Source organism: Oryctolagus cuniculus, chromosome 3, assembly GCF_051225735.1.
Source record: "Oryctolagus cuniculus isolate XC-2025 breed Fujian yellow rabbit chromosome 3, ASM5122573v1, whole genome shotgun sequence".
NCBI lineage: Eukaryota > Metazoa > Chordata > Mammalia > Lagomorpha > Leporidae > Oryctolagus > Oryctolagus cuniculus.
Genome location: NC_142869.1, coordinates 131,508,097 through 131,533,680, shown reverse-complemented (window position 1 = coordinate 131,533,680; position 25,584 = coordinate 131,508,097). Strand labels below are relative to the sequence as shown.

General features: G+C 40.3%; 1 protein-coding gene across 5 annotated transcripts in view; it reads right to left on the bottom strand.

The window, feature by feature from the left end:
* The window catches only part of DOCK4 (dedicator of cytokinesis 4), a 521,894-nt gene that overhangs the window by 285,262 nt on the left and 211,048 nt on the right, over positions 1-25,584 (bottom strand). For all 5 annotated transcript variants that reach the window (XM_017342765.4, XM_008258382.5, XM_008258384.5 and 2 more), the window contains exons 2-4: positions 5,490-5,573; positions 3,302-3,342; positions 1,255-1,310 (exon numbers count right to left, since the gene is read on the bottom strand). In XM_017342765.4, coding sequence (XP_017198254.1) covers positions 1,255-1,310; positions 3,302-3,342; positions 5,490-5,573 — 181 coding nt within the window. The remainder of the gene's footprint in view (positions 1-1,254; positions 1,311-3,301; positions 3,343-5,489; positions 5,574-25,584) is intronic.

Here is a 25,584-nt window from a genome sequence, read left to right as displayed (position 1 = left end):
ACACACACACACAAAAAAAAAAAAACAAAAAACAAAAAATAAAGCTTAGCACGAGCGCTCAGAGAAGACTGAAAACTCTTCTGTTAGGTTGTAGTACATGACACTTTAGTGATAATTACTAACATCAGAACTATGCTTTTAGTGTACGATTTAAAATAATTCCTATTACTAACTACCACCAGTACTACCTAAACTAGCTGACATGTGTGAGATATATAGTGTAAGTCACTTCAATTCTGTGTTTCATCCACACAGGTACACTGAAAGTATTTCTACCATGGGCTCACCACACGCAGACTTCCTACCACTGAACTAAAATTGAATACCACACCTTTATGGATACAAGAATAATCTTTTTGAATAGCTGCCTTGGAGCTTTTTGGTAATGATATCACCTACTATACTTTTGGAGCTTTAATAATAAACTGTGTTTTAGTGCTATGTGCGATAAAATGTAACTTCTATGGCTAAAACTGCATTCTTTTGTCATAAAATGAATATTATGCAAAGATTCAATGAATACTCCTAGTGACACTGGCACCAATATTTGTGTCCAAATCCATGGCCGCCTTATAATGTATGATCTGTTACTTTAACTATTTAAATAGGCAAATTCTACTACTTTATCTTGCAACCTTATAATGAATGATCTACTAATTTAACTATTTAAATAGAGAAGTTCTACTACTTTATCTTGCAATAGCTTCTTTGAATGACGTTAAACTGACAGCTACTTCAAATCCTTTTGGAAACATACTGGCAAAAAATTTAAATACAAAAGAAATCCTAGGTGATTAATGACCTTAATCCAACAAAGAATCATATAAATGACAGTCTCCAAAGTCATATAAAGGCTCTGTGAAGAAGTCACAGGAGAATATGATATTATACCCATTTAGAGAAAGAAAGACTTAACTTCCTATAATCAGTGGTGAGTCTAGGAAATTTCTGGGTTTTGAAACATCATGACTCAGCATTTAATGGGCCTAACCGCCATGCTTCCCCATGGAGCAGGAAACCAAAAGGAGTCAACTCCTGCTGTAGATGAAGCCGACTCTATGATTTGTGGACAGTTCAGTGCCCGAGATCCAGTGTTGTCCAGCAAATGCAGACATGCATTAGTGCAATACATCTTTACCAATGCTATGATCTTCTACAGTTCATTTTTCAAAACAATTATTAAGCCTTTCAAATTCCAACATAAGCAATGGTTCCATGAAAATCCTAAAACTATTAATAAAAAGTATTTCTTACCCTTTGTTTTTTACACAGGCATTTTTCAAATGAACATAGCTGGAAGGAAATATACCCTGGAAGAGAAAATAGAAAGGTCACATCACAAGTTGTCTGGAAAGGCTGGGTTGGTTTTATAAGTCAAATATCACAGAACACGACATCTGACAATCACACAACTCTGAAACAGTCACAACCACACATTATCAGGAGTTGGGGAAGACCATCTCTATCATGTTTTACCAGCTAAAATCTGTTGAGGCTTAGATCCATTCCTTTCATTTTCTATTATTAACTAATTCACAAATTTAGAGATTCTACAACAAACAGAATAGAAGAAAACCCTAAATTTCATTCCAAAAATATGTTCTTTATAAAGCTAAAAGTTAAAAATTTTCAGGAACTCTACATTAATAGATCATGCAAAATAAGATTTTAAAAAATATTCTATAATTCTGAACAAAGATTTGTTTTCCTTTTTTGTTCTCTTCCACATTTCTCTTTTAAAGTATACATTAAAAATACCCAACACTGTGAATTAGGAGACAATATGTACACCACATCCCAAAGAAGATTGTTGATGACAACACAGCAGCAATTAATCACCATGCTGTCATTGTGATGGAGCAAAAATTAAACAAAAGGAGCCATGCTCTGGCATCCAGCATTTTATTGTAGGGAAATGACAAGCCCAGAAAATTGTTCTTTGTTCTAAACAGGAAATTGAAAGAAACAATGAAACGAGCAATGGTTTTATTGTCCACTAAATGACAATATCCTCTGGAGGATTTCTGATGTCTAATCAAACAACAAACTTAATTAAATATTTAAGAATAAATGCCATTTGAATATATTATCATTGTGGATGCAAGTATAAAATAAAATTTAACAAGCAAATTTTGCTTGCCTCAATATTGTAGGATTAAAAAATAGAATAATTACAGTTATAATAGAATAATTATAGTTAACAAAAAAAGTTGGAGTTTAAGATTTGTTAGAAGTAACAGAGTTAACAGATAAGTCATAATAAGATTTTTCCTCAAAGTTTTAAACAAATAATTAAATACTGAAGGTATATTTGTATGTGTTTTGCCTGGCAGATGTCCAGTAACAACTAAACTAAATGAGGGGTAATGTATTTAAAAATTAAATTTGTATAGTCTTTTGTTCCTTAGGGTCTCCTTTAGAATGACTTAAAATAAATGAAATGAATAACATGCAGTTGGATGATTCAGAAAAAGAATTGTTTAAACAAAAAATGCAGGCAAGCCAGATTCTATTTCTTACACTCTACTTTGAGGATGAGAAATGATATAATTTATTATCTACAATCCTGATAAAGCTAGAATTGAACCAAAAAAATGAATAAAGCTTAAGAACATTTAGAGAATGTGGAAAGTATGGATAAAAGCTGGGGAGATTAGAATAAGGTAGAAAAACCTAGATATTAGTAAGGATTAGTGTCAAAATCACAAAATACACCAATGAAACATAAAACAAAGACATATTACATCCTACTATAATTCCTGAGAATTTATGTAAATACATGGAGGATAATGAATCCTAGTTTCTGTCTGGAATGGTAAAAAAGATGGACATTTTTATTATATGGTTTCAATAGCTCCAGCTCCCTAACCCCAAAGGGACTCTCAACATGCTGCTAAAATAAATGTTTCTCCACACCAATATTTTACAAATGAAAGAACAAAACAACATGAAAACTAAATACTTCTATTCAATATTTCTTTTGAAATATATATTCCCTTGGCCTGAATATTAATTTAGTTCCCTGAAAACTAACACTTCAAAAAGATGTCTATATATAATGAGCTTATTAAGGTCTTCTCAGCACAATTTTCAAGAGCTACATGGGATTATCATTTGAGTAGCATATTTTAACTATAATCCAAGTTCAAAGGAATTTCCAAAATTAGGAATACCTGTATTACCATTTGGCATTTCAACTAAAAGTCTTAACTGTAACTGCAATTGTATAACACAATGACTTAAGTAACAATTTATCTTTTTTTTAAAAAAATTCTATGATTATGAAGATAATAATTTTTACCTTGATATTTGGGTTTTTTAAGGCAAATCCTCTGTACCAGCCTGTAGAGAAATAATTGTAGTAACATTTCAATAAGCCATTGTAATAATATAAAGATAACAAATAGTAATAAATAAATCTGTTCTCTGCTGATGGAAATTTATCCTACATGGAAATATTGGTAGGCATTGAGATTAGGCTAAAAGATAGCTCCAGTGACAACTAGCTTCAAATATTCTATTAATAAACCTGTTTTAAAAAATGATCAGGGATTTATATAAGAAATAGACACACATATCACAGCAGTAAAAAATCAGAAATCAGAGCACTGGGCAGAAATTATGGCTTTGCTACGTATCAGTTATTTAATCCTGGGCAAGTTACTTAACTTCTCTGAGCACCATTTCTCCCCATTTTATAACAAGTCAAGAAACTGCAGAAGATCTATGGTCTTTCCAGATTTGTTTGCCTGACTACAAAGCTCAGACTACCACCAAATAACAGGGCCTGAAAAATAGTCATGTAGTGAATTTGGACATCACTAAGGCCACTGTCTTGAGTTAGGATCAGTTTTACAACATAAAAATAGGAAAGCTAGGTTTCACTTGCTACCAGAATCAACCAGTACACATGCACAGCACTGTGCCAAATCACCTGAGTGCAGCATGAATTTTTTCCTATATAAGGCCTATTTCTTGGGCTCTGAGCAACTGTTACAGCCCCATCCTTACAGAGCAACATATTATTTTACAGCTTAAAACCTATGTACGGATTTAATACATATACATTACAAATATAATTTTATGCAGCCCTGTATAAATGTATTATTTGTAGCTTATATTTCTTTTCAAATGTAGAAACCTCTTTGCTTATTGACAAGTAATTCTTCCGATAAACAATAACTATTCTAATTGAATTTTTTAGTTTTTTGGCTAATTGAGTCTTGAAAAGCAACCAAATGTATGAGCTTTGGATTTAGTCGTTTTTGTTCTTTATAATACATTTTCTTAAAAGTATATACAAGATTGTGAAGTACTGTCCCTAACAATTTCAAAATCAATCTGAAGAAATCATATTAAGCTGAAAAATCAGAACTCTTTACCTCAGGGATTATCAGCTTCCATAAAGACAGAGCCAAGAAACAATTATTCTAACAGAAACCAAAACTTTTTGAGGATTGCATAAATGTTACAGAGAGGTCTCTGTCCAATTATAACATATAGAAAAGCTTTACAAGGCAGCTTCCACTAGGCATTGAATCCTTTTTTTAAGCCACAAATCAAAATAAAATTTTTATTTATCTGTACACAAAAATAGACAAACTATATCTGCTAATGACGTAGGATACCTTATTGTACTTTTGAAGACATCAGATACAGTAGACAGATTAAACATCCATGTAGCAGCCCCATTCAATGCTGGTTCTCAATAAAATAGTTCCATTTGGGGGGATACAATTTAATCTGTAATGAATCTGATATGATAGAATGTGATCCTATTTTTAATGACTAATAAGGAAAGCTTGTTAGGAGGAAAATTAAATTTTTAAGACACACTGATGGGGCTTTAAAACAGTCATTTTGTTAAGAATAAAAGAATAGTCATTTTATTTGGAATCTTTTGAGTTTAAGGATGATTCACAGGAGAGAAAAGGAAAGTATATCAGACACCTTTAATGAGTTACCTGCACTACATAAATAAACAACAGTCATATAAGGTCACATATATATTTGCACTAACATTTCAAATGCATTGAATAATTTCATTCCAATTTTTTTGAGGGGAAGGGAGGGAGAAAAACTGCAGGTCTACAGCTCATTGGCCTGGGCAGGAGCCCTCCCTGGTGGGCCAGCCCTCTTTGCTCACAAACTGCTTTTTCCTTTCCTGGGGGAACAGCGGGACTGCTGGGATTCTGTGAAAAGTCTTCTAGATTGGCACTGACTGAGTCACAAACTCGCAGAGCACCTGCAATTATTTTCTATGTAAGCATCTAGGACATTAAGGAAACAATATTAGGAAACATGCAATCAGCTTAGAGACATCAAATGATACCTTTTCATAAGCCAAACACTGAATATGCAAGAGACAACTTTTTTTCCAAAATGATGTGCTGTGACCAGAAATTAATCGAGGTAAAGACAGCATTTGTAAAGTGTATGTTGAGAAGGTTGCTCATACAACCTCAAGCAATCAGCAGTAGGCCACTCACCATCACACTTCTCCAGGATCTGAACTGTGTCTCCAATTTCCAATGACAGGCCATATGGTATGGTTCCTCGAAAACTGGCAATAACTGTAAAAGTGACATAGAATATATGAAGATAATCACATCAGTTACAGCCAGTTATATTGCTTACTATTAAATGTTACTGACTAGGAAAAGTGAAAGTGGACAGAAAGTATATTTTTATAGCTAGAACCACTGTCATTTCTACTTTATATATGTATATCTATTTACTTATGCATAGTTATATATATTTATTATTATTTTATATATACTTATTTTTTTAAGAAAATCACAGTCAATACACTTTGCCAACACCTTCGTCAAGTACATATTAGAAACATGCATCTCAAGATGTGGAACTTATTAAGATAGTATTTTTTTTGGAAAAAAAAAGATTTTTTTTAACTTGAAAGACAGAGTTACAGAGACAGGTAGAGACAAAGATAGGGGTCTTCTTCCATCCTCTGGTCACTCCCCAAAAGGCCACTACAGCCACAGCTGAGCTGATCAGAAGCCAGGAGCTTCTTCCAGGTCTCCCATGTGGGTGCATGGGCCTAAGGAATTGAGCCATCCTCTGCTGCTTTTGCTGCTTACCCCGGCACATTAGCAGAGAGCTGGATCAGCAGTGGAGCAGCGCCGGCGCCATGGCTCACTAGGCTAATCCTCCGCCTTGCAGCGCTGGCACACCAGGTTCTAGTCCCGGTCAGGGTGCCGGATTCTGTCCCGGTTGCCCCTCTTCCAGGCCAGCTCTCTGCTGTGGCCAGGGACTGCAGTGGAGGATGGCCCAGGTGCTTGGGCCCTGCACCCCATGGGAGACCAGGAGAAGCACCTGGCTCCTGCCATCGGATTATGGTGCGCGGCGGCGGCCATTGGAGGGTGAACCAACAGCAAAGGAAGACCTTTCTCTCTGTGTCTCTCTCTCACTGTCCACTCTGCCTGTCAAAAAAAAAAAAAAAAAAAAAAAAGTGGAGCAGCTGGGATTTGAACTAGCACCCATGTAAGATGTTGATGCTGCAGGCTGGGGCTTTAACCCACTGTGCCACAGTGCCAGCCCCCATAGTACTACTTTAAAAACTGTTTTAAATTTGTTTGAAAGGTAGAGAGACAAATGCCAACAACAGCTAGGGCTAGGTCATGCTCAAATCAGGAGCCAGGAATTCAATTCCAAATCTGCAATATGAGTTGCAGGGACAAAAGTCTTTGAGCCATCACCTCACAGCCACACATTGGCCACACAGGGTACACACTAGCAGGAAGCTGGAATCACAAGGGGAGCCGGGGCCAGAACCCAGACACTCGGATACGGGATGCAAGCAAGATTATCACCCAATTACAAATGTAAGCAAAGGTCTTTACGGGACTTTGTCCCTCATAGTCACTGCTATATTCACTTCCTCATCTAGGTGGTTGACCCATGGCCAATTGATCAATATGTGTTCAATATTAAGTAAGGAATCTATTTCTCACTTGTCATTAAGCTTTGCTTAGCTTTCAGCTACATTCTTTGAAGCGGATTTCTTTTCCCTAGGCAGGAAGCACCTCAAAAGAAGAGTTGTACCCATTAGTCCACTATTATGTCCCCAGGGCCCAGTACAACTTGTGGCATTAAAACAGTTTTCTTGTGTCATAATCAAAGGTAGAATTTTATTTAGTTATGAGTAGATTCTCCACTAGGACTAACTCATAGCCACCAAGACAATTCCTACCTGCCTGGGTTCTCATACCATTTGGAAGTAGGGATGACACCATTAATTATAGAGGAATGGTTTAGACTATGAAGTTTGTGAAGCATTTCCCAGGGTGTGGCAATATCTACAGAAGAAAGTATGCACTCATAAATCACCCCCAAGCAACTCCAGAAAATGACAGAGAAGGTAAAACGCAGTTGCTCTTCCTAGATAGTAACACTTTTATCATATAGGAGGCCAGGAGGGAGAAATAAGGAAAATACCATCAACACATGAAAGAAGACGTCTCCTATGAAATACTATGTACCCTGAATTGAACTATCAGTCCACATCAAAAGAAGACGATTTTCAAAAGGCAAAAACTTTGGAATTGAATTTTATAATACTGTTTCAGATATTGAAGTTTAGAAACAACCTTGATACCAAAAGGAAGGTATTGCTACTGCTGGGAATGTATATAAGGGAACACATGAATCTATCAAAAATCAAATATCCCATGAGAAATGGGCTGGTAGAGAAGTTTCAGGCCCTCTTATGATCTCAGAAGACAACCCCAAGTCAGTGAGATGGATACAAATAACTATAGGAGAACCAATCTAGAACATTCTACTCAAGCACTAATTTATGATGTCTTCTTTGAACACTAACCATAAATAGCATATGGCCTCATACTGATGTGCAAGAAAATATTTACTTGAAAAACCGTCAAGGGTCTATATATCTTGACGAACTCCTTCATATAACTTTCAGAGACCTCTTCTCACAAGAGATCAACAACTGAAGAGTCAAGTGATGATTACTTAAAAGACTTCAAAAACAAGCTTAGACCCAGAATTGCCTTTTTATACTCACAAAGTTACCTTCAGTTAGCACAGCTCAGCTGGTCTAAGACTGTGTACTACTGATGCTGCTCTGAGAGGTCTCAGGGCATGTACTCCCCACCACAGCTCTACATTCAGCTCTTGCCACTCAAGGAAGTCCTGTAGACCTCAGGCTGCCATGAACTCCTCCGCTGCTGCCTTCTCCATGCCCTGGGCACCTTCTACACCCAGCAGTGCTGCTCAGGGATTTCCTTTCCTCACCTTCCCTTCATGCCTCACCCCATACAGTGCAGCCTTCATGTATTCTGTCTGATACCATTCTACCAATCCACCCTCTCTTCAACCTCCCACCGCTTCTCTCATACCCTGCCACCTCTTCTACTCTAGACCTTTCTTAGCCCACTTCTTAAAGCTCGTGTCACCCGTGGTTCTATCCTCAAGTGGTTGACATGGAATGGCTGAGGCATAGGAGAATAGCTTTGAGCTTGACATCATGAGACTTTGGTTTGAGCCCTGATTTTATCACTTCTTGGCTGTGTGACCTTGGACAAGATACCAACCTCTTGGAATTTCCATAGCTTTCTTAAGCAAATGGGCTAAAAATAAAGGTATTGCCAAAAAAATAGTGAGGGATTAAATAAAACACTGATCTGAAATAATTTACCACATTATCCCATATATTTTAGTCACTCAATAAGCATCTCAGCTAAATAAATGTTACTCTTTTCTCTTCTGTCCATTTGCATTCTCCCTAGATGGACAGACATTCAAAATCACTTACTGATAGGTGATTTCACAGCTTCCTCTCTATTCCTGATCTCTGCCCTGAGCTTCAGACACAAATTCCCTTGGATATCTCTATCTAGATGTCAAAGCACCTAAACTTAGCCTGCTTTTAAGTGAGCTCCTTACACTACTCTTCCCTCAACCAAATTTGAGCTGTTATCTCTTTTAATCATCCACTCTAAAATATTACTCATCTACTGCTAGTCCTTTAACCTGCTATTCCTAGATGGGGTTTTCTGGATCTTTCAGTAGGGACACTGCAAAACCTTACAAAAGTTTTCACTATCTCAACACAATGTTCACAACACCACCTGAGTTATCTTTGATTCAGTCATGTTTGTACTTACCTATTGTTTGGATGTGGCATTGGTAGGCTCCAGTTATTAAAAAGAAAGAGCTAATGAAATATATAACACAGTATTGCACAGCACCTTAAGAGATTAATTATTTCCTTATTTCATGTTGCCACGTAGCTCATACATACAATCCTTAGATGTCCCCAAACTGAACTCTCTTTTATTATTCCTTGTTCTGTTGGACCACATCACTGTCCATCGACTGTACAGGCCAGAAGGCCTGAAGCCAGGGTAATCCACACACACCCATCCTCATCTACAAGCCAATTCATTACCATATCAGGATGATTCTATCTCTTAAATATTTACAAAACCTTCCTTTTGCCAACACTTCCACTCTCAGTACTTCCCAATCCTTGCCATCATCTATTATCAGGGCTTCTCTAGCAGTGTCCTAAGGTGTCTACGCACAGGTTTCTCTTCAATCCATTTCTCACACAAGTCAGAGAAGTCTTTTCAAAATGTCTATCAGGTGATTCACCCCCCACATCAGTATAGCAGAGCTCCAAGAATAATACAAAAATCACTGCACTGGCCAGCGCCACGGCTCAATAGGCTAATCCTCCGCCTTGCAGCACCGGCACTCCGGGTTCTAGTCCCGGTTGGGCACCGGATTCTGTCCCGGTTGCCCCTCTTCCAGGCCAGCTCTTTGCTGTGCCCTGGGAGTGCAGTGGAGGATGGCCCAAGTGCTTGGGCCCTGCACCCGCATGGGAGACCAGGAGAAGCACCTGGCCCCTGGCTTCGGATCAGTGCAGTGCGCCGGCTACAGTGCGCCGGCCGCGGCGGCCATTGAAGTGTGAACCAACGGTAAAGGAAGACCTTTCTCTCTCTCTCTCTCACTGTCCACTCTGCCTGTCAAAAAAAAAAAAAAAAATCACTGCAGCAGCCTGCGTGGCCCTGCCTTTTGTCTGGTATCATCCCACATGTATTAACCCTGAATGTACACGATCACAATGACCTTCTGCCAGTACTTGCCTTGCTACTTTCCCTCCCACACAGAACTTTGCAAAGGACACTCTTCTTTTTCTTTATTATCAAGTCAACTCAGGTCTATTCGTCAGACGCTGGTTCTCTGGGCCCTCCCTCAGGGAAGCCTTTCTTGATGTCCCTCCTCTCTCATGCACAAACAGCACATTTACTACCTAGACACCCCCCTTATTTGTGCAAGTGTTTAAATAGTAGCTTCTGTCCTAGGCGGTTCAGTTCCATGGATGCAAGGAATAGGCTGGTTTTAGCTCCTAATTGTATAGCCTATTCAGCACAGAGTTTGACATCGAGTCTGAGTTAATCTTCAGTGAGTGAATGAATGAGGGCATAGCCATTGCTGTTAAATATTCTGGTCTTAAATAGTCAGGTTCTTTTCATATTGGGAGTATTATTTTAAAAGGGTTCTCAAAATTCTAAGAAGCCAACTGTATTACCTGTGGAAACTCATTCTTTCAGAGGAACTGTTTAAAAATGAGGGGGAGGGGGAGCAGTCTGTCTGAGTCACAGCTGCATCCATGCAGACTTTGTGAGTGAATTCTGATTTTAATCTTCAGTCCTGGAATGCTTAATAACTATTAAAGGCAAGCTAATAAATTTGGCAGTCTCATGGGCCTTCAGATGTCTCCTCTTTTAAAACAAAGGCACTGATATGGGATAAGGCAGGTAGCTAGATTAGGACCACAAGCCAGAAGCCACATCTCCCCTGCCCTATGTGATCCTATCCACCTGTCCATTAGTCAAATAACACCTTTCCCAAGATGTATCTCCCTTCACCTGGAACCTGGGGGAAGTGCCATGGAACTACTCCCTTTCCAATCTCATAAAAGAAGCCAGCAACTAGGAGGGAGGCATGTGTGTGCACTCAAGCTCTCTCTCTCTCTCTCGCTCTCTCTCCCCTTCTCTCTGTATGTAAGGACAAGATAGGGTGCTGAGACACTATCTCTTTACTTCCCTCTCCAGACCTTTCGCTTCCTGGTCCACTCTACTCCTGAACCATGCCCACGTGTGTGTGTTTGCTTTTTCACCTTTTAGATAAAGTTTACCATTTTGTGCACTATATATGTGCCTGTACTTACAATGCTTATCTAGGTAGAAGGCAAGGACCTGAAATAGGAATGTAGATCCCCCACCTCCCACAACATAACTAGACAAGGTGAACTGAAAGGTCCCTCCCAGCCCCAAACTCTGAATCAATAATGGATTATTTTGGCTTATCTCCGACATGGCACAGAATTTACTGAAAAACTGCCCCTAAATCAGTGTAATTGTGCAGCTATTGCCTGTGATCAAATGGACACCTGTTGGCAGTTGGGAAAGGCTGCTTTCACCAGCTCAGGAAAGACCCTTAGAAACTGTTGTACCTTCTCATCCTTAGACCAGGTCTGTCTACCACAGCACCCCATTCTCAGCCACACCTGAATTCTCAGGAAGTTCTCTCCTGCAGGCCAGGCACCTTCACACCTTTGATACCTTTTATCGTGAGATGTTGTCCCCATACCTTCTACACTGGGAACAGCAAAGCAGTCTTAATTTATGCTAAGTTCTGAGTCAAATGTTTTAAAAGGTTTCCTGATGCCATTTCATCCTGCTCTCCATCCTTGGATCTACTTCTGACATGGGGAGACAGGCAGGAAGATTAGGCAGGAATAGGTGAACTGAAGATGTTCCTAATAACTTTTGCACAGCCCTGATTGTAACCCCACCCCTTTACATGTCAATCCAGTAACACCAAGTTCCCTATGATGCACCTGTGTGTGATCCAGACCAGGAAGAATGAGACGCCATTACAGCCACGTGGAAGTTAAGCTCCAGGTGGAGTCACCATGAAATCCTAGAAAGAGGCATGCTTGCTAAACCCCATCCAAACCCCACCCCATTTGTCTATTCACCTCTACCCTATAAAGGGAACTATTACATGTAGGAAAGGCCCTCTTCTTTGGCTCCTGGTTCTTGCTTGTGGTACTTGCTCTGGCCTCCTCCCATGCTCTCTGCTCATTGGCAAGTCTCTGGCCCACATACAACAAGTATGTCTCTGTGTGGGGTTGCCCACACTCACTCATGAATGTATATCCATTCTCTCAGTTTTAAATAAATTTTGCTCTCACTTGTGCCCAGTATTTATGGCTCTGCTTTAAATTCTTATCTCTGTGGGGCTAAGAATTTGGGTTAAAAATTGAGATAATTATTCCCATTTACACATAGAACCAATTACTCCCTCATCTGTGCTCTCAAGGCATTTGACCACACCTCAAATAAAGTATTGCATAATATTACAGCATTCTATTTATCTGTATCATTCTGACTAAAAACCATACAAGTACTAATTATGACACTACGGATCATATTGTAGAAGAACAGTCAGGATGTAGTTCAAGATACGACTTTGATCTTTACCCTGTAAACAGCAAACCACTGTTAATCTCTGAGTTAGATAAGCAACTGCACCTTGCTGTGTACTAATGAATAGATGGGTGTATGCTATATCCCAGGAAGATATTTAGACTAGTGTGTGAGACAGAAAATGTGAAAGGAGGAGGCAGTTCTAGGAGAAAGAGTAAGGATTTGAAAACATGGCCACCTCATGTTTGTTAGGGATAGCATGTAATGTATCATAAAATAAGGAAAACTAGCTTAGCAAATCAAAGATACAAAGACAACAAATACATTAATAAATCCTCAATTTACATTTCTATTCCACGCTCTTAAAAGCATATGTTATTTTTAGATTATGTTTTAGAAGCCAGTTTTCAACTAAATCTCTTTAAGTTTCTGTATAGGTGTTTTGGTATGCAACAAGTCTACTGTTGGAAATACTTCTGTCACCAGTTATTGTGAAAGAGCTACAACTTGATCTAAAAATCTACTTATTGCATACATCCCAGGGGTAGTATACTCTAAACAGGAGTGCACAGTGTCTTAATCCCATGATTTCCTGTTCTTGTTACTTTTCTTATAAATTGAATTTTATTAGCTACCAAAAAGATCACAGAGAACAAGCCCTTAATAGAGCTGAGATTATAAAGGTCCAAGACTCTTGCTCTGGTCATAAGGGACTTCACTGTACAATTTTAAATGGCAGGTCAGAACCATGGTGCCATGTTCATTTCAGTCTATTTGCTATTATGTAAACTTTATTTGCTTTTATTAACACATATATAAGCCTAGTTTATGTTCAAGTGCTTGAAAAAAAAGTAAGCTGAAAGTATTAAATTTATAGCATAACCATCTTGAAAAGAATGTCCTAACCAGCTGTCTATAATTGCTCCCATGTCATTCCATTCTATAATGATATCAGCCTAATGCTTACTGCAGTTTATTAAAATTTAAGTAACTGTGAGGAAGATGCTCAAGTGCAACTGCAAAATATTTTCTATGAGGAAGGTAAAAAGAAAGCAAAATTATGCTATGTAATGGGGACTCATGCCTTGGTTTCAATAATACTATTTGCTCATGCAAATAACAAATGTGTATTTTAAAGTATTTCAGATAATACCATATTCTTCATCATCAATGTCAAAATAATATCTGCAGTGAGTCTACCATCCACAATTCAATTCCAGCCCAGGAAATGCTGTCCTTGCCCTCTACAGGCTGATAATCTAAAATGAATGGAACATAAAGCAGGAAAACAAATAAAAACAATAAAAATATATTGTCTCTATGTCACAAAGAGGGAAACTCATTTACTCAAGTGGCTTGATCTTTCTGGCAAAAGGATCTCCAATGCACAAACTGTTGTTGTCTAAAAGGTCACCGATGAGCTGACTGCTCACAGCACAGTATCTGTTGCTGCTGTTCTTAAGTTCTGAGGCTATCCCACAGAATTCTACTTAACATCAAAATGAAACTGATTTTTTTGACAACAAAAATGAGCTGTAATTGCACCAGAAATGAAATTTAAAATTTTATATGATACACTTGTAAAAGCTTGAATGCTGGTACTCAAAGCACAATAATGGTCAGGCAGTGATGAAGCAGGTGTAACTGTTAGGAGCATCCTAAAGGAATTCTATGAGTCTCGGAGCATACATTGGTTCTTTCCCATGTCCATGTTCATGTCACATAGTACATTCATCTTTGGCTTGTCACAGAAGTAAATTTAGGTTTCACTAGCTTTTATGAGGATCATTTGGGGAGTTCACATGGGTAAAAGTGGGAAAGAGGTAGAATTTCTGAAAAACCTGCATATGATTTGGAGGGAAATAGAGAAAAGGGTTGGTTAGGAGTGACCTATATTCTTGTGAACATGTTGTCTCACAAAGTGGAGAACTGTGATGGAAGGCGAAAAGAGCCCACATGTACAAGTCCTTCCTGTAAGAAAAGATGAAATATGGGGTGGGGGGTGGGGACCAAGCCACAGTTTAATCAAAGACACTTCCTTCTTTCTAGCTGTCTAGGATGGGCTTGAGGGAAGATGCAGGACAAGTCGTTTGAGGACTTCTATTGGCACCACCATGCCACATTTCATGTCACAAAGACCAAACACATGAGAAGTGCAAGACAGAACTCTCTTTCACGGCTATGCCCTTCTGTCTCCCCTCTACCCCCCAAGATGATGTTAGAAGCAAGAGTTTGTTCCTTATTGCAAGGGACACCAGGTGAACATCAGTGTGACAACAGGAATATGGGTACGGATGGTCCTGAAAAGCTTCAAAGAGGAAAAGAAAATATAGGAGGAGATAGAGTGGTCTCTCCAGGGTATTGCACCAAATGAACTTATCAGGAAAAATAAAGAAATGCTTTAAGTTGACTTCAAGGCTGCAGACCTGCCCCGTGTCTGGGGTATGTCTTTATTCTAGTAACTTGCACGCATACCCGAGAGGCACATGCACATTTACAAACAGGCTTCCATTCCTCTGCACTTCATCACGGTCAGCCTTTGAGACACATCTCTTATGGCCTAAGTGATTTTGAAAACTCCAGAGCATCCTGAATAAAATGATTTGCCTCCTCGCCTGTTAAGTGGACAGTCCTCCTAGGGATTGCAGCATCTTACCCTACTTGAACCTCTTGAAGGGAAAGATAGAATGTGGTGCAGGAGGGGGCTCTGAGGCACCATGGAGATTCCTCTTCAGAAATGAATCTTACTCTCCCTGCTGCCAGGAGTGCTGGCCCAGACAGTCTTCTGCTGCCAGCTCCCTTTTGGGATGGCCCCAACAGAAGACAGCTGCTTTGCTCAAGGTCAGGCTACCATCCCAAGGAAGCTTACATCAGTGAATGCCAGGTCCTTGTGCTACAACGTGGTGCAAGTCTGAAGGGCCCTTCCAGCTCAGGAGACTAAGGTGGTCACTGGGCTTGTATGCCAAAGCCCACTTCATGTCTGCCCACCCCTGCTTCCTTCCTCTGTTTCCGATAGGGTGAGCCCCAAGAGTACTTCCTGAAAAAACTCCTTGTAAAGCTAATCTCTGTCTCAAGGTGTGCTTCCTGGGAAGACCAACCTGCTACAAGCTTCAAAGCTACTCTCTTTCAAAACTTGGTACTTGCTGGGTCTATTTTCAAGTCCAATTCTTAAGGGAGAAGGGAAGTAACTATCATGTTAGTATTTTGTTGTAAGGTTTTTATGAGTTCTAATCTTCCATGATGTAGGTACCTCTATTCTCATTTTAGAGAGAAAAATAAGAGGAAAGGAGCAAACAAGGAGAATATATCTCCTTATTTTTTAATATATAACAGCATCAGGAGGTAATTATTCCACATTAAGATTTGTCTGAAGGCGCTAGCATAGTGGTGTAGCAGGTTAAGCCTCCACCTGTGGCGCCAGCATTCCATATGGGTGCCAGTTTATGTCCCTGCTGCTAGCTGCTCCACTTCTGACCCAGCTCCCTGCTGATGTCCTGAGAAAGCAGTGGAAGATGACCCAAGTGCTTGGACCCCTCCACATACATGGGAGACCCGGAAGAAGCTCCTGGCTCTTTGCTTGAGATCAGCTCAGTTCTGGTAGTGTGGTCATTTGGGGAGTGAACCAGTGGATGGAAGACCTCTCCCTCCATTTCTCCCTCTCTATACCTTTAACTCTGCCTCTCAAATAAATCTTAAAAAAAAATATATCTGAACACACTGTCACTGTGATAGTTAATGTGCCAGTTTTATTTCCCCAAAGAGTCATAAATATATTCTTCACCTTGGTTTTCATGTTACAAACGCAAAAGCACTTTCCTAAGTGACTATAATAACTGAAGGTCAAAAAATAAAACTTTAATTATTGCACCTACCTATCAGTGCTTTTAAAAACAACTTAATATGACAGAAAAGGTTATGGCTTTGGACAACTGCCAGCCAAGAGGAGCAACCTGAAGGACAGAGAGTTCAAACAATTACCCAAAAGCATCCAGCACTTAGGAAAGGGAGACAATGTCAAAGAGAGAAATGAAGGCTTGGGATGTAACTCCACCATTTATGAACCACATGCTCCTTTCTAGCACCTGCCTGGACTACCTCACTGAGTGATGTCATGAAGACCCAAACAAGTCTATAAATACAAGTAAATATGGGATGTTATTTCTTCTTCACCATTGCTACTGGGAAATTTGGAAGCAGGATCTCAATTAGCCATACATTCATAAGCCGAAATCAGGCTTCAATTTGTAGAAGTCAAAAACCTTTTCTTTCTTTTGCTATTATAGCTTCTCAGAAGTTATTTTTTAAAAATATTTATTTATTTGAAAGGCAGAGTTACAGACACACACAGAAAGAGAGAGAGAGAGAGAGAGAGAGAGAGAGAAAGAGAGAGCGAGCTCATCCATTTGCTTATTCAGTCCATTCAGGCTGCAATGGACCAAGCTGGGCAAGTCCGAAGCCAGGAGTCAGAGCTTCTTTCAGGTCTCCCACGTGAGTGCAGGGGCCCAAACACATGGGCCATCTTCCCCTGCTTTCCCAGGTACCTTAGCAGAGAGCTGGATTGGAAGTGGAGCAGCTGGTACTCAAACTGGCGCCTACATGGGATGCCAGCACTGCAGACTGTGGCTTAATCCATTGCACCACAGTGCTGGCCCCAGAAGTCATTATTAGTAAGTTAAACTCTTAGAAAGATTCAGGCTTAAGACACTCGAGAGGAAAAAAAGGCTCATCCTATTGCTTTTTCTGATAAGACAGCCAAAAAAAAAAAAAAAAAAAAAAGGCATTGACACTGGTAATCAAAGTAATGAGTTAGAAGAGCTTCTCCAAAATGTTAAGGCAGAGATAGATAGGAAAGGAAGAAGAGTCAGATTTTCCCATGAGAGTATTTCAGGCATGGAAAGCCAAGACACTCTGGCAAAAGATCTCTGTGAGTGAGATCCCAGTGGAAAGAACAGGTCTTCAAAGAAGGAGGTACCTTTCTCTGAAGGGAGGAGAGAACCTCCACTTTGACTATGACCTTGTCTAAACAAGATAAGAATCGGAGAACTCAGAGGGCTTCCATAGCCTTGGAAACTCAGGACTGGAGCATAGGGAGATTACTGATGCCATAGACAGGAGTGTCAATTGGTAAAGTCAACAACAGGAGTCACTGTGCACTTACTCCTCATGTAGGATCTCTGTCCTTAATGTGCTGTGCATTGAGATTTAATGCTATAACAAGTACTCAAACAATATATTTCACTTTGTGTTTCTATGGGGGTGCAAACTGTTGAAATCTTTACTTAATGTATACTAAACTGATCCTCTGTGAAAAAAAAAAAAAAAGAAATTATCAATTCCCAACTCGACTCTCACTGGGATTAAACATGACAATAGGTCTGATCTGATTTCATCATCATTTAAAAAAATCATCTATTATTTTTCACTTTATGTTTCTGTGTGGGAGCAAACTGTTAATCCTTACTTAATGTATACTAAGCTGATCTTCTGTATATTAAGATAATTGAAAATGAATCTTGATGTGAATGGAAGGGGAGAGGGAGTGGGAAAGGGGAGGGTTGTGGGTGGGAGGGACGGTATGGGGGGGAAGCCATTGTAATCCATAAATCGTACTTTGGAAATTTATATTCATTAAATAAAAGTTAAAAAAAAAAAAGAGTCAGCTTTTACCATTTACTCTGTGGGACAACAAACAACACTAGGAAGGAAAGAAATTATAATATATTCTTTTGTGTCACAAAGGGAAGTTACAGAAACAATGACCGCTTTTCACACAATCCAAGTGACAATTTTTCACTAGTAAGCAAAATACCACTTTCCAATTAAATGCATTAAATTCACCACCAAATACTTGCCAAAAATGGCCCATTTCCAAGGTGTGATGGTTAATATTATAATAAGGTTATTTAAGAGAATTATTTGAAACACAGAATTCAGTTTTTTTTTTTTTATTTGACAGGTAGAGTTATAGACAGTGAGAGAGAGACAGAGAGAAAGGTCTTCCTTCTGTTGGTTCACTCCCCTAATGGCTGCTACGGCTGGCGCTGCACCAATCCAAAGCCAGGAGCCAGGTGCTTCTCCTGGTCTCCCATGCAGGTGTAGGGCCCAAGCACTTGGGCCATCCTCTACTGCACTTCCGGGCCACAGCAGAGAGCTGGACTGGAAGACGAGAAACCGGGACTAGTACCCGGCGCCCCAACCGGGACTAGAACCCAGGGTGCCATGCTGCAGGTGGAGGATTAGCCAAGTGAGCCATGGCGCCAGTCAGAATTCAGTTTTTTATTTTAGTTCTTTGCTTTAAAGGGAAAGAAAAAAATGTTCTGCCCTTCTGTGTCTTTCGACCTGATTTCTCTCTCCACGTAGCCAGCACTGAAAGTCATGAAACATACAGCACAGGAGAACTGCAGCAGCACCCCCAAGTCCAACCATCTCTGTGTGCCCAGCACAGCGGAGTGGCCCTGGTGCAACAGGCCAGCGCAGTATGGAGAGCACCAGCCCCTCCTAATGTTCTCACCAGCCCAATGTTCAGTCTTGTCTCAACTCTGGTCACCCACCATCCCCACACAACTCATAGCTCATTTTTCTGATTTTGGTCTCCATGGGCATTTCCTTTTCCAACTTGATGAAGTCTAATTCCCATTCCCAAATGTGGCCTCTCAAGAGGCATTACATGGGGCCAGCACGGTGGCACAGTAGGTTAATCCTCTGCCTATGACACCACTATCCCATATGAGTGCCACTTCTAGTCTCAACTGGCTCTCTTCATCCAGTTCTCTGCTCTGGTCTGGGAAAGCAATAAAGCATGGCCCGGGAACTTGGGCCCCTGCACCCAAGTGGGAGACTTGGAGGAAGCTCCTGGCTCCTGGCTTTGGCTCGCCTCAGCTCTGACTGTTGTGGCCATTTGGGGAATGAACCAGCAGTTGGAAGACCCTTCTCTCTGTCTCTACTATGCGTCCACTGAAACAACGCATACATTCTCCTCAAGGACGGCACATTCCAGCCCCCACTCCACCACACCCCTCCATCTTACACACTTGAAATGCTTACTGCACTTGTCACTCTAGGCTTGGGCTTCTTTATGTGCCCAGCACCTAGCACATGCAAGACATCTAGAGGTACTCAGTAAATGCCAACTGAATACATTATGGGATGAAATTATACGGTATGCAGTTTACTCATTCATTCAGCCTGTATGTTGAATGATCACTGTGCATGTGCCAGTGCCAGCATCGTGTTGGACACTGGAAATATGATGGTGAAGATAACACTTTGACCTCTTCACTCAGTTCCTAAGTCATGAGATAGAACAAATTTCCTGCATCTTGGTGTTCCTCTTAGAAAACACAGCTCAGAGTATGCAGATAGACCATTTTTCTGCTGCTTGGATTTTGCCACTTGGTCATTCACTTTGGTACTTCCTTTATGTGCACTTAATGCATTTTTCATTTTATTTGTTTTTATTGATTTTATCAATTTCTGGAATGTGTAGGAATCATGTTACTCCATGTACCCCATCCAGCTGAACACCTAGCAATGAGGAACTACCAAGTGTTCAGCAATGCAGCTGAAGTGACCTGGAGGACGGGGAAGCTGCTCCCGACTCACAGTGCTGATGTCCGCCCCTGCAAATACTGCTCCAAGCCTGGCTGGGACATATGCTGAAATTACTTTCTCACTCTTTTGTTTTCAGCATCCCCAGTGATTTAATTTTTTTAAAAATCATTTTAGTTAAAACAAAAATCAGGAGACACATAAAATTCAAACCTATTTATGGGGTACCTATTATAGGATGTTTCAATATAGGCATACATTGCATAATGTCCAATCAGAATACACACACACATTTATCTACAACATTTAACTTTTAAATATATATTTTTATTTATTTGAAAGACAGAGTTTACAGAAACAGAGGGAGAGACAGAAGGAAGAGAGAGAGAGAGAGAGAGATCTTCCATCCACTGTCTCATTCCCCAAATTGTTGCAAAGGTCAAAGCTGGGCTGGCCTGGGTCTGCCGAGGGTGCAGGGGCCCAAACACCTCCCACCACCTTCCCAGGCACATTAGCTGGGAGCTGGATCACAGGCTGTAGATTTACCTGTTATACTACAACACCGGCCCCTTAACACTTTTTTTCTGGTGAAAACATGCAAAATCCTATCTCTGAGTGATTTTACAATGTATACACAAAAAGGACACACTTACAGTTTTATTACTGTTACGAGAAAAAAATCAAGCTCTTTGTCACTTTCTTTAAAATTTAAATTGGAAATGATTCCATATTTGTAGGAAAGGAAGCATACAAAAACAGGATAAAGAGTAGATATATAGTTACTTGAGCTCCAGTAAATGCTATAATCTTAAATAAACAGTTGTTAGTGTTTGGCTGTAGTTTGAGCGGACGTCCTCCTGCGTTCAGGTATTGAAATTTAATTCCCACTGTGATGTATTAACAGGGTGGTAACTTAATCTGACTGTGGTGTTTAGAGGTAGGGTCAGTGGCAAGTGATGAGCATCAGCTAATAACGTCATCGGGGTGGAGCGGCTATAATTGAACCCCGGTAGCTTTACGGAAAGGAGAGACACACAGACAGAAATGTTCTCTGTATCGTGGCATGTGATCATCTGTGCAGTCTCAGGATTCTGCCAGCACAAAGGCTATCACTAGATGTACCTCCAGAATGGTAGGTGAAAACAAGACCCTTTTCTTTTCTTTTCTTTTCTTTTCTTTTCTTTTCTTTTCTTTTCTTTTCTTTTCTTTTCTTTTCTCTTCTCTTCTCTTCTCTTCTCTTCTCTTCTCTTCTCTTCTCTTCTCTTCTCTTCTCTTCTCTTCTCTTCTCTTCTCTTCTCTTCTTTCCTTTTCTTTTCTTTTCTTTTCTTTTCTTTTCTTTTCTTTTTGACAGGCAGAGTTAGACAGTGAGAGAGAGAGAGAGACAGAGAGAAAGGTCTTCCTTTTTCCGATGGGTTCACCCCCCAAGTGGCTGCTACGGCCTGCGCGCTGTGCTGATCTGAAGCCAGCTGGGACTAGAACCCTGGGTGCCGGCGCCGCAGGCGGAGGATTAGCCTAGTGAGCCTTGGCGCCAAGCCAACCCTTTTCTTTTAAAAGAAATCTGCCTCAGGTATTTTTTTAAAGATAGATTTATTCATTTATTTGAAAGTCAGAGTTACACTAAAGAAAAGAGAGGCAGAGAAACAGAGAGGTCTTCCATCTGCTGCTTTACTCCCCAGTTGGCCACAACTGCCAGAGCTATGGGATGCCAACACTGCAGGCGGCGGTTTTACCTGCTATGCCACAGAGCCGGCCCCTGCCTCAGGTATTTCTTTTTGTAACAACAACAAAAAACAGACTAACACAATAGTGCAAATACCAAAACCAGAAAGTTAATGCTGATACATTTTGTTAGCCCATTTTGTGCTGCTATCACAGAATACTAAGCAATGGGTAATTTATAAAGAACAGAAATTTATTCTCCCAGTTCTGGAGACTGGGAAGTTCCACCTCAAGATTCTGGCATCCAGTGAGAGCACTGTTGCTATATCATTACACAGGGCAAAGGAGAACAAACTATCCAAAAATAGAATGAAGCTCTCTCTGAAAAAAAGCCTCAATCCCATTAATGAGGGAGCACTTTTTAAAAAGATTTATTTATTTACTTGAAAGTCAGAGTTACAGAAAGGTAGAGGCAGAGGCAGAAGCAGAGAGAGAGAGAGAGAGAGAGAGAATCTTCCACCTGCTGGTTTACTCCCCAGATGGCCAATATGGCTGGAGCTGGGCCAATCCACAGCCAGGAGCCAGGTGCTTCTTCAGGGTCTCCCATGTGGGTACAGGGGCCCAAGGACTTGAGCCATCTCCCACTGCTTTCCTGGGCCATACCAGAGAGCTGGATCATAAATGGAGCATCTGGGACTAGAACCAGTGTCCTTATGGGATGGTGGCACTGCAGTCGGTGGGTTTACACACTATGCCAGTGCCAGTTCCCCAGGGAGCATTAATCAAAGCCTAATCACTTCCAAAACGGTCTAACTCTTAATAGTATCACATTGAGGCCGGGACCACAGCTCACTAGGCTAATCCTCCGCCTTGTGGCACTGGCACACCAGGTTCTAGTCCCGGTCGGGGCGCCAGATTCTGTCCCGGTTGCCCCTCTTCCAGGCCAGCTCTCTGCTGTGGCCAGGGAGTGCAGTGGAGGATGGTCCAAGTGCTTGGGCCCTGCACCCCATGGGAGACCAGGAGAAGTACCTGGCTCCTGCCATCGGATCAGCAGGGTGTGCCAGCCTCAGCGCGCTGGCCGAGGCGGCCATTGGAGGGTGAATCAATGGCAAAGGAAGACCTTTCTCTCTCTCTCTCTCTCTCACTGTCCACTCTGCCTGTCAAAAAAAAAAAAATAATAATATCACATAGAATTATGGAGGGGATCAGGTTTCCACATGAATTTTAGAGGGGCTAGAAACGTTCAAACCACAGCATATACTATTAAACATTTTACAAATGACATGCAAATTTCACCAGCTCTCCAGCTACTGTACCTTTCCTGGTTAAGGATCCAATCCAGGATTCCACAATACACTGTTACATTTCGGTAACCTGTTCCCATAATACTGCACAGTTTCTCAATCTGTCTTTCGTGACCTCTTGCTTTTTGTAACACTGCAGAGTATCTCAATATTTAGGTTTGTGTGTTTCCTCATAATTAAAGGCAGAACATGCATTTTTGGCAAGTGTATCACAGAAGTGATGATGTGCTCTGCTCGAGGAGGTACGTGATGGTGATGGATTTACTACTGGGATTGAGTGAGGCTTTTTCAGAAGAGGCTTCATGCTGGATTTGGAAAGTTTGTTCTCCTTTGCCCTGTGTAAAGATATAGCAAAAAATCTCTCACTGGATGCCAGAATCTTGATGTGGAACTGGAGATACTAATCTTGATCACTTGGCTAAAGTGGCGTCTGCCAGATTTCTCCAGTGTAGAGCTATTTCTTTCTCCTTCTAATTAACACATGTCTTATGGAGACATACTTTGAGACTATGCAAATATACTGTTTTCATCACACTTTATAGCATACATTGACGATTTTCGTCTGCAATTTCAACCATTTCTAATCCTGATGTGTTTTTGCAGGGTTATTCAGACACAGCTGGATTACTTTAACTGCAATCAAAACCTGTGATGGGTCCTTTATGAAAGTAGGCACAATATGTTGAGTTTGGATTTTTTAAATGTAAAGTACAAAATTAACTCTACTATGATGGTGTTACTCCCTAAGATGATCTACTTAACATATGATGTAAAATTTCATTTGTTTCAGAAAATTAAAAACATTTATTTCAGAAAATGAAAAAAAAATTGTCCAATTTTCAGTACACTGTATAATCTCTTTAGATAGCATCTCCTTAACAAAATAATTTGTATGTATGTATTTAGTGAAACGCAGCTTTCAAACTGAGTCAGTCAATGTCTTCAAGGGAATATTGGGTGAATCCTGGCATCAGTTATCACACAGGGTGAGGGGAGGAGAACTTTTGTTCTGCCAAGGACCATTTGGATATTTATAATATCATTTGCAGGCTATACAAAACTATCAACTTAAAAATGAGCCTGATGGGGCCAGTGCTGTGGCACAGCAGGTTAATGCCCTGGCCTGAAATTCCGGCATCCCATATGGGCACCAGTTCTAGTCCTGGCTGCTCCTCTTCTGATCCAGCTCTCTGCTATGGCCTGGGAAAGCAGTAGAAGATGGCCCAAGTCCTTGGGCCCCTGCACCTGCATGGAAGACCCAGAAGAAGCTCCTCGTTCCTGGCTTCGGATTGGCACAGCTCTAGCCGTTGCAGCCAACTGGGGAGTGAACCATCGGATGGAAGACTTCTCTTTCTCCCTGCCTCTCCTGTCTCTGTATAACTCTGACTTTCAAATGAATAAATAAATCTTTAAAAAAAAAAGAGTCTGCTATAGATTTACTGAATTTCAAGTCCCACCTGCAGCTAAGTTGGCAGGGCCAGACTAAATTATTTTTCAGGCCTTATACAGCCTACGGGGTGGACATTCTCTACTTCAAACCATCTGCAGGTTCACATTTAACCATTCTTTCTTCATTGCAATTATCAGCTACTTATAAAACAATCTTGGTAAAGATATATATATATATATAGATATGTGTATATCTATATATATATATATGTTCAATGGCAAGAATTTAGCTGTCCTAAAAATTTTTTATAATACTTATTTTTCATGATGGTCTTTGGCTGTACTGATGTTCAATAGCTATCATGTTACTGATTCTGTTCTATAATTAATTTAGAACTGATTATTAAAATAGAATGCAAAGCAAGACATTCATTACAAACTAGAGCAAGTATCCTACAGAAGGGAATTTTACAAGTTTGTTACTTAAAATCAGTAACTAGATTTTCAAAGCTACCTCATATTAGCCTATTTAACCACTTCAACGGCTGACATAATAATTTCATATGCTGACAACTGGGAGAAGGTACTGTAGAGAGTACAATATGGGAGGGGGGATAACTCTTGGCTCACATGGAGAGAGGGTGGGTATGAACTAACTCTTCCCCAGTGCCATGTTTCTTACATTGGACTCCTGGAAAACCCTAATTCCAGAAAAGGCCACTACATTCCAACTTTGCCATGATCTGGTGATCCAGCCACATGGCTCAGAGCCCATAGCAATTATGAAAACAACTTGCTCTTCTTCCATCGTTTCCTTTGTCCTCAGGAGAACACAGTTGCATCAACAGCACTAATCTGAACCCCACCTCCACCCAGTTTCCAGGGCAGCCACAGTAAACTCCTGTCCAATGACGGCAACTGAGGAAATGAACATCTGTGTCTTCTGGGATTTGGAGCCATTCGGTAGACTAGCACAGTACTGGGAGTAGGAGAGCTTTGTAAGAATGATCACAGAACTGTGCATATGGTAGTTACAAGGTTGGTATTCATGTGACTTATATTATGCAGGAAATTAATAGAACTCTGTTACTTCTACCTTATAAATTCTCCATAAAGCATTTCTGCTTCCCCTCAATGCCTATTTTTAAAATGAAAAGATATTAAGGAAAGAAATGCCACTAGTTTATCGTTGAGATTTT